We start from the raw sequence: 15,651 nt of genomic DNA, 5'->3' as shown, positions 1-15,651 counted from the left end.
AAAGCATATTTTAGGTAAATAAAAAATATCTTTACTCATTTTTAAATATAAAAAATAAAATTTATATTCAAATTTTATGGACTTTTTAAATTTGATTTAATATATAAGAAAGAGATTTAATAGAAAAGAGAATTAATAATAAAATATATAGAAACTTGTAATTTATTAAATAATATTAGAATAGCAAGTAAAATTTTACTTTTTAGATAGAGCGGGAGAGTCAAATTAAATTTTTAATTTATATTTAAAAAATAAAAAATCTATTAATCCCTTACTTTTATATATAGGTTTGGATAAAGTGTCGTTTAAATGCCGTTTTTAGAAACTCTAATTCGACTGCATGGGGTGGCATTTCTAGAATGTCTAAGCTATATTAGCACGTGTCATTGTCAAGTGTGGGAACTTTCACTTACTTTTAAGACTCAAGTACTCGGGCCGTTCCATTACTCTTTTCATTGTTGATAGCAGCCACTGCACAAAGCTGAGTTTGGCCAAGTCAGCAGCCACTCCTTTCATCTCCATGGACGCTTCCTCCTTTGTTCATCCTCAACCCCCACGGCCTATTCCTCCCTCCCTCCCCCACCAGCACCACCACGCTCCTCCTCCCCCTCCACCCACCTCTGCCATCATCGCCAACCCCACCCCTCCCTTTCTCAACCATAACAACAGTCACCCTCCTTATACTGAGGTAATGTTGTAATATTCGAAACTAACCTAAATTTTTTCACAGCCAACCCAATTTTAGTGTTTTTAACTCACTAATCTTTTACGGTTTTTCTTCTTGTTTTTGTTTCAGATGATAAGCTCGGCCATCACTGCATTGAAAGAGAAGGATGGGTCGAGCATGCGAGCTATCGCGAAGTACATAGAGAAAGTTTACGTGAATTCTCTTCCGCTGAATCACCCGGCCTTGTTGTCTCACCACCTCAAGCGGTTGAAGAACATTGGTCAGCTTGTTATGGTCAAGAAATCATACAAGCTTGCTAGATCTCCTGACGTTGCTTTCATTGTACCGCCGGAAAGTAATAATTTTACTCCCGAAAATGCCACTGGTATTAGTTCAGCCCATGGGCCTAAAACAGGCTAAGGAAGGGGCCGTCCGCCCAAGGCTACTAGCAGTGATAGTGTTTCGGCTTCCCTTGGGCTAGTTGATCAGCCGAAATGAGGTCTGGGTCGTCCGAAGAAGGGTGACATGGTGATAGTTGCTACATGTGGGCCTAACAAGGGGAGGGGTAGACCACCAAAGGCGAAGAAGAGGGGCCCAGGACGTCCAAAAAAGCCAGAGAGTGTGACGGGTAAGTTGGGCCTGGCCCGTCCACCTAAAGTTCAAGCCCAAGAGCAGCTTAATCCTGTGGCGGTTACTTATGTTGCAAGTGATACAAATGTGCCTGTGGCAATAGCCCATGTAGCGAAGCCTAGAGGGTGGCCGAGGAAGATTGGCACAACTCTGGCTGCTGGTGGTGATGTGAAGCAGCGTGTCCGACCGGCAAAGAAGGTTGTGAGCCGTACTGGAAGGCCCGTGGGTCGGCCGAAGAAGGTGAAGGTATAACTGTTTATTTCCTATTTATAACAATGACTAAATCTGTTTTGGTGGGCCTGCAAGGTGTAGTCAATAAGGCCGTTGGTCTCGGTGGTTGGCATTGGCTAGTATATTATTATTATTCTTTTGTTACCCTTAGCTTTTTATTCCTTTGTCGTGAACTCGTGATTTATGAGAATAAATTATATACAGAATTATATTTTGTCTTTGACTAGAGCTATTAGTTTTCTTTTGGCTGCCAAAGTATAAGGCTGGACAAAGCTCTTTACCATAACTTCTTAATAATGGTTTATATGGGTGACAAAGTAAGTTCAATGGTAGAAATTAAATTAAGCTAATTATTTTAGTTGGAGTCTAGCTTTTTGTATTTTATGGGTCTATGTTTGAGTTATTTGATTCAATATTGGGATTACTAATTTGTTTAAGAAGAAATAATGAGCTAGTATTAGTTTTGCTTCTGTTTCTCATGTTTGCTCGAGTCGGTATCTTTTGTGTTATTTTGTATTTTTTTTTTTTTTTACTTTCTTTCATTAAGTGTTTTTTTAATTTTTGCAAAAACATTAACCTCTGGTCATGAAATTTTATGTAAGGTTTTTAATTTGTGTATGGAGAAAATTGTTCTTCATTTCTTTATGGATGTATGTCTATACAATAAATACAATAACATAAAAAGAAATATTGTTGATCACATTAGTCTCTCCAAGTGATGTAATATTAATTATGTAAACCTCTCAAAGAATCAAGCAATGTGATTGTGGCTTGATCTTGGGAAATCTAGGAGATGATAGAAAGATTGTCAACTGCACTCAACATGAGCTTGCTCTTGTGAATCTTGAGATGATAAATTGTTAGCATTGCTACTATAACGATTGATTGAATTACTTGTATAGAGGCAGAAGATAATTCTGGGATTTTAGTGAGTAGTAATTTAATCTGTTAAATTATAGTTCTTCTTGCAAAATATTCTATTGTACATCTTATTTTCGTAGCAGTCCAAGGGATTGGTTTACTTTTCGGACATGCTTCGTTTGCTCTGCTCTTCTTCTTTGGACACATTTGGCATGGTGCTAGAACCCTGTTCAGAGATGTTTTTGCTGGTATTGAGCCAGATTTGGAGCATTATTTAATATGTTTGATTACAGCCATCTAAAGTCCTTCTTGAGGCCCTTACAATCATTCAACTCTTGTTATTTTGTAACAAATATGTCTGGTCACACTTCTCAAAAGATTTTCACTGGATTATGTTTTTATTTTAATCGTTTCTAGAATGCAGTTTTTTTAGGGTACTGAAGCCTCGGGCATAATTTGAGCTTTGCTTGAATGCCCTTTCTTCAAGCTCACTATTAAATATTTTTAGTCAAATTACTTATGATCACTGCAAAGAAATGCTTTGAGTGTGGTTGAACATCCCACAGGGAAGGTGGTGAATCGTAGTAGTTACAGAGATGTACAATTGATTATTCACACGTCTCAACTGGTGAGAAATTTGTAGCACCTTAGTATGAATATTGCATCTCATTTCATGCCCCAAATACAATCACATGATTTAAACTGTTTATGGATTTATTTGCAAATAGTGCTTAAATTTGTTTTGAACATAAAGTTGACAACTTTTTGAGATTGATGATATATGTTACCTATTTGTTTAATGTGCTTCCTAATTGTTTTGTCTACATAATCAGGGGGTGAACTTGGCCTGACTCGGAACAGATTCATTGCGAAGATACTGCAGACACTATGGCCTTGTAGGCCTCACTAACTTTATAAACTTTACATTCTTTAATAGATTTTTATAATATTCCTTCATCTCATTCTCTGGACGTTGAACTGTAGGTTAACATCAACTCTGATTCATCGGGGGAGCAACTGCTTGATGCGGCGCAGCGCCACTTTGCATCACAGGTCTCACTCTCACTCTCACTTTTGTGCTCATTGTAATCAAATAAAACTGTAAAAATCTAACATCCTATTTGGGTACAGCCACCATTATCCGAGGTACATGTGATCTCCGAATTCATCGATGCTGTGAAGACAGAGACAACTGACACATATAGGGAGTGAAAAAGTGAGAAGTATGAATATACATTGCTGCTTTTTTAAATCTAGCTTATTTATCTATAATAAGGCATTGTGAAGTCATCCATTTAGATGTCTTAGACCATCTCCAATAATAAAACACCAAATTGGTGTAACTTTCACGCTATTTTATTGTTACATCTCCAACCCGGAGATAATAAAACACCAAATTGGTGTAACTTTCACACTATTTTATAGTTACATCCCCAACCCATTGTATCAAATATTGCACAAAAAAGAATTTTTTTTTTTCTTGTTCTTTTTATTAATTTTTAACAATTAATTTATTTCGTTAATTATTTTTGTATATATTAATTCCTTAGACTTTGATTTTCGTGGTTGTGTTTTGCTTTTTAAGAAACTGTAAATGGCAGATCTATTTTTGATGGAGATGCGTTTTAATTTTTTGTTTGAGTGTGAGTTTTATAGTATTGGTATTGGACTTGCTAAAGAAAAAAATGAATCTTTTCAAGTCCTATAAAGGTAGGTTGACAAACATTTCTCACTAACTTTCTCTTACAAATTCAACGTGGTAGCTCGTATTTGGTTAGGCGGCATCCATTGTTGGCAAGCAGAACCCGTTTGCGAGTTAATCAATTATGAGCTGTTACGTCGGGTTTGTGAGAAGGATTTGTTATAAGATTAAAGACTAAATTTACAGATCATCATCATTATTATTCTGTAAAATGCGGAATAATTATTTACATACCTCCGTTGGGGCCTAGTGTAATTCTTGCCATTGTTGTTCGCTTCCACAAATGGCTTAATTGACTTAATTCACTTTAGGATTTCTAGGTGTTTTTCTTAGAGTAACAATTAGGGAAACCAATCTCTAATTATATAATCATCGCCCAGGACCCCAAGTGGCTACTGAGGTGGTTGCCTCAAGTTACATCCACTTCCTAATGAAAGTGGATTGTATCTGCCCATAACTAAGTAACAACTGGAATGGGCCACGTACATTCTCTCACTTGGGCCATTATTTGCCATGTGATATAAAAGAGTGAATTGACTTTGATGTATAGTCAAACATAGAACTTTAGTTCACTCTTAATGGGTCGTCACATCCATGATAAAAGTATAAGTCATAAATCATGGTAGTATATGCCTTATTACCAGAACATCCTCTTCCATGTATTATATGAATTGTTCGTTTTATGATTAGTGACAACTAGACTTTATAGAATAAAATTCAATAATTTATTCTTGGGTCAACTTTATTGCCTTAAATACAATAGACATCTGTCATTATCAAAACTATATGTAGACACAAAATCAATAACTGAAAACTTCAATTGAAATCGTCAAGTTTACATTTGCAAAGTCTTAGAAAAAATTATTAACACAATAATTTATATAAACCCATATGGCTTACATGAGCCACAAACACCTTGGGTGGAAGACCTTTGGTGAAGGGATCAGCGATTATATCATTTGTGCCAATATGTTCAATCGACACATGACAATCTCGAACATCTTCTTTAACAACAAAATACTTTATTTCGATGTGACGACACCGACTTACTGAACATGTATTGTTAGAGAAGCTCATAGTTGTTGTGTTATTACAAAATATTTTTATTGGTATTTCTATTGATGAGACTACATTTAAATCTGTGATAAACTGTCTCAATCACAATGTCTGAGAAACTCATAACATGCTACTACTTCAGCTTCCATTGTGGAAGAAGTTGTCTTCGGCTGTTTTACATTACGTCAAGAAACTCTTCCTCCAACAAAGAAAAATATGAAGCCTGAGATAGACTTTCTTGTATCTTGACATCCAGCATAATGTGAATCTAAATATCTAATTAACTCTAAGTAATCAACATGCTAATAGACATGCATATGATCTTTTGTCCCTCGAAGATATCTCAACACTTTTTTTACTGCTATGTAGTGGGCCGGACCAGGAAAGCTTCCTCTTTTCCATTCTCCCATCCTCATTGAAAAACACATGAACAGAGATCTTATCGTTGAAGTACCACACTGGCTGTTGATTATTTTTCATAGCAACCCGCAGAAAGGAGCTTGGAGCACCAGCAGACATACTCTGGAACAATACCATAGGAAACAACGTCTTGGCCGAAGTCCCCGGTTGCGATTACGGAACCTGAAATACAAGAAATTAAAGCCCCATGATACATGAACCAATCTACTTTATACCACAAATGTATTAACTACCTGAAGGGGTCCAACAGTTGCAAGACCAAATGTATTCTTATTAAACTGAATCATGAACCCATTAAGGGGAATCTGAGTGTTGTTCTCAAACAGCATGTTGTATAATAGTTGACCATCCTGACGTGTTAACTGTGCGCTGATTTGCAAACCCTGGCCAGTTGATGCGGGTAGTACAACAGGAAGAGAAGCGCTGCAATCAAGGACAAAGATTCAGCTCAGAACAATAGCATGCAATGAAAATGATACAAATAGTCAAATTACTTTGCATCACAAATATAAGACAAGTAACACAGTTCGCTATATCACACTTACACAGGTGCAGGTTCAAGCTGGTCAACTGGGACAATTGCACTATTATCTAGGCCTATCAGATCACCTAGTAAATCAGGCACTGGAGCAGCAGGTGCAGGAGCAACTGGAGGAGGTGTTGGCTGCCTTCCTGCAAGATATGGGGCACTACTGGAACAAGTGTGCAGTGATGTTCCTCCATCGGCAACATGAGTAGGCGTATCTGAATACCCAGTATCAATTCCATTAGGGTAGTCATCATCTTCTGTTTTTGGAGCTGTGGTCTTCACATGGGTTACAAAAGCTTATGGCGGCTTGAGATACACAGAAGACAGCGTAGCAATGTCGGCAAGAAGTTCATCAAGAAGAGAAGAATCAAGTTGGTTTGAATCATCAGTGATCACAGGCTTCTTAGATAACACAACATCCTTAGTTGCCCGAGAGGTAAAAAATAAGGCCCGTCACATTTACAGCTGATAAACAATGGCCTTAAAATTCCATTCTAGATGCACGCAAACAAAAATCCTAAAGACCCAAAGGTTTCAACACGGTAATTGTACCAATTATAGACACCTTTCCTTCCAATGGTTTGGCATGACTAGATCCGTGTTAAAAAAATACTTCAAATTTGGCACAAATAGATGGATAAAGATATTGTTGGGTTGGATAATTTTTTCTCTAGAGGTGGTTGGGAAATTCTACAATGCATGGCTGATAATGAAGACTCTGGCACAACTGATATGCACTTCTACAGTCCTTCCTAAAATAATAATAATAATAAAAAATAAAATAAAAGGCAGAGAAAGGACTGCGTTCATATTCAAGGATATCTGTTGCACTGTTGCTATTGAATTTGAACCGATACAAAAAGAAACTTGACATTGATTTGAGTAAATCCACACCTCAGGATCAGTAGACAAAAGACGATAATATATATAGGCGCGATGGCGCAGATCAGAATTGTCTGTTTCCACAATGGCATTGTTCAAAACAACCTGCGAGCATGAATTTGTATTAGTGACAATTGACTGGAATGTTTGAAGACTGTACATGTGCAAATGAAAATAGGAAATTGATTCCTCATCTTCTAGATATAGGAGAAGAGTTACATTTGACTACTACATCCCACCACAATGAAATCACTCCACAAATATAACAATGTAACCATTAGCAACCGTAGGTGCTCGAACTCGAAAGACCACTGGGGTGTTGGTTAATTTTCAACTGTTAGGAAGCAACATCTTTTTATGGCAACTACTTAGCTTGTGGTCAAATGATAAGACTGTGAGTTACCAAGAGGTTTTGTATTTGAGCCATACAAAGTGGTTATTTACCACATCCGACTTATTAAACAGAAGATTAGTTGATGTATGTGCAAACTGGTTTAAACACCCTAGTTTCAAAAAGAATTTTTTTTTTGATGGGCACACAATGTACTTCGATTATAACACTTGTTATACCAATTATACCCTTACATATTTTATTTTGAAGATTTTAAAATTGTTTTTACCTTACCTTCATGTGAATTGCTATAAACATAATTCGGATACTTTGAAGGGAACAGAAACCATAGAAGATCGTTGACGAATTTCTCGGGAGATGTTTATATTATAACAGATTCCAAAGTTCGTTAAGGAGGGCGGGAAAGTTGGATGGACGAACTCTCATAAATGGGCTGTATTGGGCTCAATCTCTGGCTGAGCCCAACAACAAAGCCGACCCCAAAATACTTGCTGAACCAATTTTTATCTCGGCCCTTCGCCATTTTAAGATCATCTTGGATACTCTCGTTCATTTTGAAGACTGAACATCGTTGAACTGGACGTTGTCGAAGACTGAAAGAAGATACCTCAGAGAGGCGAGGGGCAAAGATGAGCGGTCATGATTCAAAGTATTTTTCCACAACGAAAAAGGGAGAAATCCCTGAACTGAAAGAAGAGTTAAATTCGCAGTACAAGGTACCATCACTTTTTTAATAATTTATTTTAATTATTATGTTTCTTTTCTTATATTTATTTAATTTGATCTCTTATTTGGACTTTGATTTTCGTGGTTGTGTTCAGCTTTTTAAGAAACTGTAGATGGCAGATCTATTTTTGATAACGATGCGTTTAAATTTTCTGTTCTATTGTGAGTTTTGTAGTATCGGTATTGGACTTGTTAAAGGAAAAATGAATCTTTTCGAGTGCTACTATGATTTGAACAGATCTCGTGTTTACATTTATATTCCCAGTTTATTTGGAGTTATTAGATGGTGCATAAGAAAGTAGTAGATCTACAATGCCTGAATTAGTATTAGATCTTAGTTGGGAGCTTCTATGAGGATTTATGCTTCTTGCTATTGCCCATATGGAGTTTAATTGGGTTTTATTTCACTCTTGATAGCTTTTTGGTTTTATAAGCCGGTTTGATGGTTTCTTAACAATTTCTTCTGTATACCTGGTTATATTGTAATTTTTTATTCAGAATTCTCCTGCCATTTGTACTTCATCAGAATGTGAAGGCATGCTTTTCTTTTTTCTATGTTATGCAGGATAAGAGAAAGGATGCTGTGAAGAAGGTTATTGCTGCTATGACTGTTGGGAAAGATGTTTCATCATTGTTCACGGATGTAGTGAATTGCATGCAAACAGAAAATTTAGAGCTCAAGAAGCTTGTTTACCTATATCTTATCAACTATGCTAAATCCCAGCCAGACCTAGCTATTTTGGCAGTAAACACATTTGTGAAGGTAAGAATTACTGTGAACCTGCTGTTGTATGACATAATTTATTTCTTTTTGGATTTGGCACTACCCTCCCCAGCCCTGAAGATAGAAAGTAGTAAATAAAACATCCTTGGCTGAGTTCTGCATATATGAGCATGCTACATTTTCTTGCATCGCATAATACATGCTATTTTTTTGTCATGTACTCTATATTATTGGTAGTATTGAAATCAATAGCTTGAATTGCTTTTATTATAAATAATTTCATGTTTCTTGCACACAGTCTATGAGTTCAAAATATATAACATTATGTGTTTAACATTGTTGTACTTATGCTTTTATGCTTCTCTTATGAACTTTTGTTTTATGGGATGCAGGACTCACAGGACCCGAATCCTTTGATTCGAGCTTTGGCTGTGCGTACAATGGGATGTATTCGTGTTGATAAAATCACAGAATATCTTTGTGACCCCCTTCAGAGGTGTCTTAAGGTGGAACTTTAAGTCTTGGATATTTGCATCTTGCTGCTGGAACTAATTTTTAGTTTTAATATCTCATAATGTGTTTGCTCTGCTTCTTCAACAAATTAGCTAATTATTTTACTTGCAGTTTGTCACCTTTTTTTTTCCCCTAACTTGTTATTTAATGGTATTGTGACAGGATGATGATCCATATGTTCGTAAAACAGCAGCTATATGTGTTGCTAAACTCTATGACATAAATGCTGAGTTAGTTGAGGATAGGGGTTTTCTTGAATCTCTCAAGGATTTGATATCTGACAACAATCCAATGGTTGTAGCAAATGCTGTGGCAGCTCTTGCGGAGATTCAAGAGAATAGTAGCGGACCCATCTTTGAGATCAGTAGTCACACACTCTCGAAGCTCCTTACTGCTCTAAACGAATGCACAGAGTAAGCTTATATTTGAAAATTACTTTTTTTTTTTTTTTTTTTTTCGTTTTTCTCAAAGTAGGTTTGACGAGCAAATTAATATGAACAGAAATGTGTGTATAGTATATGGTTGTTCATTATAAGCTATCTTTTGATTCTTTGAATATAGTTGATATCGATTAAACCTTTTCACTTTTTTTGGCATCAAATGTCAAACCCCAGATTGTTTTCTGCTGTATTTTGTGGTTTGTAATGATAGGGTTGTTGGCTTTTTTTTGTAAACTAGTGGAGATATTTCTTTACTTTTATAAAGGGATTAAAGGTGCGACTTAGTAAGCATGCCTCCCCCCACCCTGCGCACGGGCGAGCACCTTCCCTGCTGCTCCCTCTCAGCCAAAGGCTAGAAATAGGCTCAATCGAGTACTAAAAACTTGAGCTCTGCTGTGTGGCATCATGTGCATGTAGATATCATGCTTTTAGGTGTTGTATTAGGTCTTGCAAATAAGGACACTAGGTATCATTGACTGTGATGTTTTGATTTTGGACATTGTACTTTTAGGCCATGTTCATTTGCAATCTCACAAGCTTTTATTCCTTTCTAAAAGGAAATTGGAAATTGGTTACTTTTATGACACTAGAAAAGATTTGTTTTTTATCAATTATCCAATGCCTTTGTATCTTTTTCTAAGATTTAGCAAGGACTACATTCTGGCTATTTTCTAATATCAATTAATTTTCTGTTTAGGTGGGGTCAAGTTTTTATATTGGATGCTCTCTCTAGATATAAAGCAGCTGATGCTCGTGAAGCTGAAAATATAGTGGAGAGAGTTACTCCACGACTGCAACATGCTAATTGTGCTGTTGTACTTTCAGCTGTTAAGGTATCATTTATATTTTATATTGATTGGTATGCATCTTTATTTCCTAGTTGGTGGTTATATCAATCAAGTCTGTATTTTTTTTGTCATTTGTAAACCCTTATTTTTTTTCTGTTGGCTTGTAGATGATCCTTCAACAAATGGAGCTTATCACCAGTACTGACGTAGTTCGAAATCTTTGCAAAAAGATGGCTCCTCCTCTTGTGACATTACTGTCTGCGGAACCTGAGATACAATATGTTGCATTGCGCAATATCAACCTTATAGTACAAAGACGTCCTACAATACTTGCCCATGAAATTAAGGTGATTGACATATTCTTGTGTGCTTGCTGAAGTGTTTTACATAAATTCATGATGACGCTTCACTTCAGTAATTATGTGAGCGGGTGCTCATGCTTATCATACATTTACTGTTTTATAGGTATTTTTCTGTAAGTACAATGATCCGATTTATGTGAAGATGGAAAAATTAGAAATCATGATAAAGCTTGCTTCTGACCGAAATATAGATCAGGTTAGTCTCCTTTTGTAGATGTTACTGTAATTTGTTAACTTTGTCTTGCATCTTGAATTCTTAGTGAAAGTATTTTTGATGTGATGCTGACTTGGTGAACTCTTCTGTAGGTTCTATTGGAGTTCAAAGAATATGCTACAGAAGTAGATGTAGATTTTGTCAGGAAGGCTGTTCGTGCAATTGGCCGTTGTGCCATAAAATTAGAGAGAGCAGCTGAACGGTGCATTAGTGTTCTGCTTGAGTTGATCAAGATTAAAGTAAACTATGTGGTTCAAGAGGCTATTATAGTCATTAAAGATATCTTTAGAAGATACCCTAACACGTAGGTTACAACTTTCTTATACGATATTTGCTAGAGAAATAGAAAAACCTTTGGAACTAAATTTTGAATCACTATCATTTTCTACAGATACGAATCTATCATTGCAACTCTTTGTGAAAGCTTAGACACTTTAGACGAGCCTGAGGCTAAGGTAGTTCCATTTCCTCAGTTACTGAGCAATGTGAAAATTTCGATTATCTCATAGAATTCCTGATTCATATATGTCTGACCTCGACTTGTCATCTCTTCCCTCAGGCCTCCATGATTTGGATAATTGGTGAATATGCAGAAAGAATTGACAATGCTGATGAGCTCCTTGAAAGTTTCTTAGAGAGTTTCCCTGAAGAGCCTGCACAAGTCCAGTTGCAATTGCTAACAGCGACTGTCAAACTTTTTCTTAAGAAGCCAACTGAAGGTCCACAACAGATGATTCAGGTATCTTTTTAGTGTTGTACATGCTCATATCTCAATTAATTAGGTTTTTTGCTTTTCTAGCTCCATTTTCTTTTCTAGCAATTGCCCATACTTGCCCCAGCTTAGGAAGTTATATTATATGCTGCTTATGTGTTTCTCTGATTTCTATATAAAACTTCAGGAGCAATTCACCTGGCACTGAAATTTGAATGGCAAACTATAGCATATCTGTAACTGGTTGCTATTGGTGGTAGAGTAATGTATGAAGAGATTTATGTTTTTAATTGTCAATTTGTATGTCATAGGTTGCCTGCTAGTTTGAGGTACGATCTAAATAGTTACATTGTTATATTTGTGGAGTGATTTCATTGTGGTGGGATTTAGTAGTCCAATGTAACTCTTCTCCTATATCTAGAAGACGGGGAATCAATTTCCTATTTTTATTTGCACATGTACAGTCTTCAAACATTCCAGTCAATTGTCACTAATACAAATTCATGCTTGCAGGTTGTTTTGAACAATGCCACTGTGGAAACAGACAATCCTGATCTGCGCGATCGTGCCTATATATATTGGCGTCTTTTGTCTACTGATCCTGAGGTGTGGATTTACTCAAATCAGTGTCAAGTTTCTTTTTGTATCAGTTCAAATTTAATAGCAACAGATATGCTTGAATATCAATGCATTGCACTCTCTGCTTTTTTTTTTTTTTATTATTATTATTATTGGGGGACTGTAGAAGTGCATATCAGTTGTGCCAGAGTCTTCATTATCAGCCATGCATTGTAGAATTTCCCAACCACGGCTAGAGAGTAAATTATCCAACCCAACAATATCTTTATCCATCTTATTTGTGCCAAATTTGAAGTATTTTTTTAATATGGATCGAGCATGCCAAACCTTTGGAAGGAAAGGTGTCTATAATTGGTACAATTACCGTGTTGAAACCTTTGGGTCTTTAGGATCTTTGTCTACATGCATCTAGAATGGAATTTTAAGGCCATTGTTTATCAGCTGTAAATGTGACGGGCCTGATTTTTTACCTTTCAGGCAGCTAAGGATGTTGTGTTAGCTGAGAAGCCTGTGATCACTGATGATTCAAACCAACTTGATTCTTCTCTTCTTGATGAACTTCTTGCCAACATTGCTACGTTGTCTTCTGTGTATCACAAACCGCCAGAAGCTTTTGTAACCCGTGTGAAGACCACAGCTCCAAAAACAGAAGATGATGACTACCCTAATGGAATTGATACTGGGTATTCAGATACGCCTACTCATGTTGCTGATGGAGGAACATCACCGCAAACTAGTTCCAGTAGTGCCCCATATCCTGCAGGAAGGCAGCCAGCACCTCCTCCAGCTGCTCCTGCACCTGCTGCTCCAGTGCCTGATTTACTAGGTGATCTGATAGGCCTAGATAATAGTGCGATTGTGCCAGTTGACCAGCCTGAACCTGCACCTGCGTAAGTGTGATATGAGCGAACTGTGTTACTTGTCTCATATTTGTGATGCAGAGTAATTTGACTATTTGTATCAATTTCATTGCATGCTATTGTTCTGAGCTGAATCTTTGTCATTGATTGCAGCGCTCCTCTTCCTGTTGTACTACCCGCATCAACTGGCCAGGGTTTGCAAATCAGCGCACAGTTAACACGTCAGGATGGTCAAGTATTATACGGCATGCTGTTTGAGAACAACACTCAGATTCCCCTTGATGGGTTCATGATTCAGTTTAATAAGAACTCGTTTGGTCTTGCAGCTGCTGGACCCCTTCAGGTAGTTAATATATTTGTAGTAGTAAAGTAGATTGGTTCATGTATCATGGGGCTTTAATTTCTTGTATTTCAGGTTCCGCAATTGCAACCGGGGACTTCGGCCAGGACATTGTTGCCTATGGTATTGTTCCAGAATGTGTCTGGTGGTGCTCCAAGCTCACTTTTGCAGGTTGCTGTGAAAAATAATCAACAGCCAGTGTGGTACTTCAACGATAAGGTCTCTCTTCATGTGTTTTTCACTGAGGATGGGAGAATGGAGAGAGGAAGCTTTCTTGAGGTAAAAATTTCATACAATAGTTTATTTGTTCATTTCGAATTTCTTGGAGTTTCACATGATAAAAGACCTTCACAAGGATCACTGATTTGATAAAGTGGGAATCAACTTATGCAATGTCGAAACTTTAATATCATCTTATGAATTATGAAATTCATGAATATTGTAATTGCACCTCTGTTTTAGGAGCTAAAATTGAGTGAAGAATAAATGAAGCATCTTGCATCGTTTTTGTAACTTTTTGTGAAAAGAAAATTTTGCCACTAATTTATATTGACAATGACAATTCGAGCAGTTGAAACTTGATGCTCATACTTTTTGAGTGTATCCTTCTCACTATGCAGACATGGAGGTCCCTTCCTGATTCCAACGAGGTGTTGAAGGACCTTCCAGGGATTGTAGTGAGCAATGTTGAAGCAACCCTAGATCGGCTGGCTGCATCGAACATGTTCTTCATAGCAAAGCGCAAGCATGCAAACCAGGATGTGTTCTACTTCTCTGCAAAGATCCCTCGTGGTATACCTTTCTTGATAGAACTAACCACAGTTATCGGAAATCCTGGCATTAAGTGTGCGATCAAGACTCCAAATCCTGAGATGGCACCTCTTTTCTTTGAAGCCATCGAGAGTCTCCTCAAGGCATGATTCTTTTTTCATGTTGTGGGTTCAATACAGATTTTTTTTTTTTTTTTCTTTTTTTGTTAGTATATGTAAAAATATATCTTCGGCTACTGAGGTTTTGGCTGATCATTTTGCCCTTTCCAATTTCGGCCATCTGCTGCTTGTATTGATTCAAACTTTTTTTTTTTTTTTTTGGTTAGTGGGTTAACTAGATGTATTTTACTTTTCCTACATTTATTCAGTGATATATTGTAATTTTTATCGTCTTCTTTCATTTCAGTGTTACAGTTTGTTCTTGTAAGCCATCAGCCGTTGGCTGGTATAGATTTCTTCGGATATGAATCATATTTTTTACAAGTTAATTTCAGATCCGATTGTTTGTTGAAACATGTTAAAAAATTCACTACAAAAACCTATTTTTCTGTATCTGTTTGACGATGTTATAGATTATCAAAAGATCTGTTCATTCTAGTAATATTGGGGTATTGGAAAATACTAAACTTACCATTCTGTATTTCTCATATCGCACTCCCCATCAATTGGGATGGGAGTCGGTATGTAGAATAAATAAACGTAGAACTTACCCATGATCTAAAAAATGTCAGGAATGTTTTTGGCAGATAAGCATAGATGACCGGGGACGGGAGTCACTGAAAACTAACCAGAACTCCCACCGATTTCAACTTGATCAATGTTGCGCTGTTTGAAACAACTGCTAACAAATGCATTAGTCTTAAGTAATATAATGTAACAAAGTATAGGTTATCATACCTAAGGGATTACGTAAATAAGTACTGAAATATTAATTAGTTTTAACTTTATCTAGATAATCAAAACTTAGAATGATGATCTGTAAAACAAAAAATATTAAAAACTAAAATATTAGAAACGAACAATTGTAAAAAAACTAAACTTAAGGATTCGATGAAAGAAAACGGCTAAGATTTCAGGCTCATCTATAACTTCTTTGCACTCCTCAATTTACTATAGTCAATGAATTTATTTAATTAAAGTGACATCAAGATTTCATAGGTTAACCAATATTCTTTCTCACAACATAGATATCTCTATATAAATTTAATGAAATAGACGAGCATTAAGCTATATGGAATCCTCTAACTTTCAGCATAAGTTAATCATGCCTATGACTATTGCATGTATCAATTT

The 15,651-nt window shown here is 36.5% G+C and overlaps 2 protein-coding genes across 2 annotated transcripts; both read left to right on the top strand.

The window, feature by feature from the left end:
* The first annotated feature begins 520 nt into the window (after positions 1-520).
* Positions 521-1,087, top strand: LOC116117648 (histone H1-like). Its single transcript, XM_031403672.1, has 2 exons — positions 521-688; positions 797-1,087. The coding sequence occupies exons 1-2, from the start codon at positions 521-523 to the stop codon at positions 1,085-1,087; spliced, it is 459 nt and encodes a 152-aa protein (XP_031259532.1).
* Positions 1,088-7,859: 6,772 nt separating this feature from the next.
* LOC116117621 (beta-adaptin-like protein C) lies at positions 7,860-14,592 on the top strand. The gene is made up of 15 exons (XM_031403640.1): positions 7,860-8,046; positions 8,622-8,819; positions 9,173-9,286; positions 9,456-9,706; positions 10,431-10,566; positions 10,689-10,868; positions 10,987-11,079; positions 11,190-11,401; positions 11,489-11,552; positions 11,657-11,836; positions 12,323-12,415; positions 12,866-13,278; positions 13,402-13,591; positions 13,664-13,867; positions 14,209-14,592. The coding sequence occupies exons 1-15, from the start codon at positions 7,960-7,962 to the stop codon at positions 14,506-14,508; spliced, it is 2,715 nt and encodes a 904-aa protein (XP_031259500.1). The 5' UTR covers positions 7,860-7,959; the 3' UTR covers positions 14,509-14,592.
* The last annotated feature ends 1,059 nt before the right edge of the window (positions 14,593-15,651 follow it).

This window comes from Pistacia vera, unplaced genomic scaffold, assembly GCF_008641045.1.
Source record: "Pistacia vera cultivar Batoury unplaced genomic scaffold, PisVer_v2 Contig82, whole genome shotgun sequence".
Taxonomy (NCBI): domain Eukaryota; kingdom Viridiplantae; phylum Streptophyta; class Magnoliopsida; order Sapindales; family Anacardiaceae; genus Pistacia; species Pistacia vera.
This window is presented reverse-complemented; position numbering and strand designations above follow the sequence as displayed.

Excerpts from the sequence above, each read along its gene's own strand:
- LOC116117621 (XM_031403640.1), top strand. The coding sequence starts at position 7,960 with ATGAGCGGTCATGATTCAAAGTATTTTTCCACAACGAAAAAGGGAGAA. Across the intron at positions 9,707-10,430 it reads GCTCTAAACGAATGCACAGA|GTGGGGTCAAGTTTTTATAT; the intron begins GTAAGCTTATAT and ends TTTTCTGTTTAG. Across the intron at positions 13,868-14,208 it reads AGAGAGGAAGCTTTCTTGAG|ACATGGAGGTCCCTTCCTGA; the intron begins GTAAAAATTTCA and ends CTCACTATGCAG.
- LOC116117648 (XM_031403672.1), top strand. The coding sequence starts at position 521 with ATGGACGCTTCCTCCTTTGTTCATCCTCAACCCCCACGGCCTATTCCT. Across the intron at positions 689-796 it reads GTCACCCTCCTTATACTGAG|ATGATAAGCTCGGCCATCAC; the intron begins GTAATGTTGTAA and ends TTTTTGTTTCAG.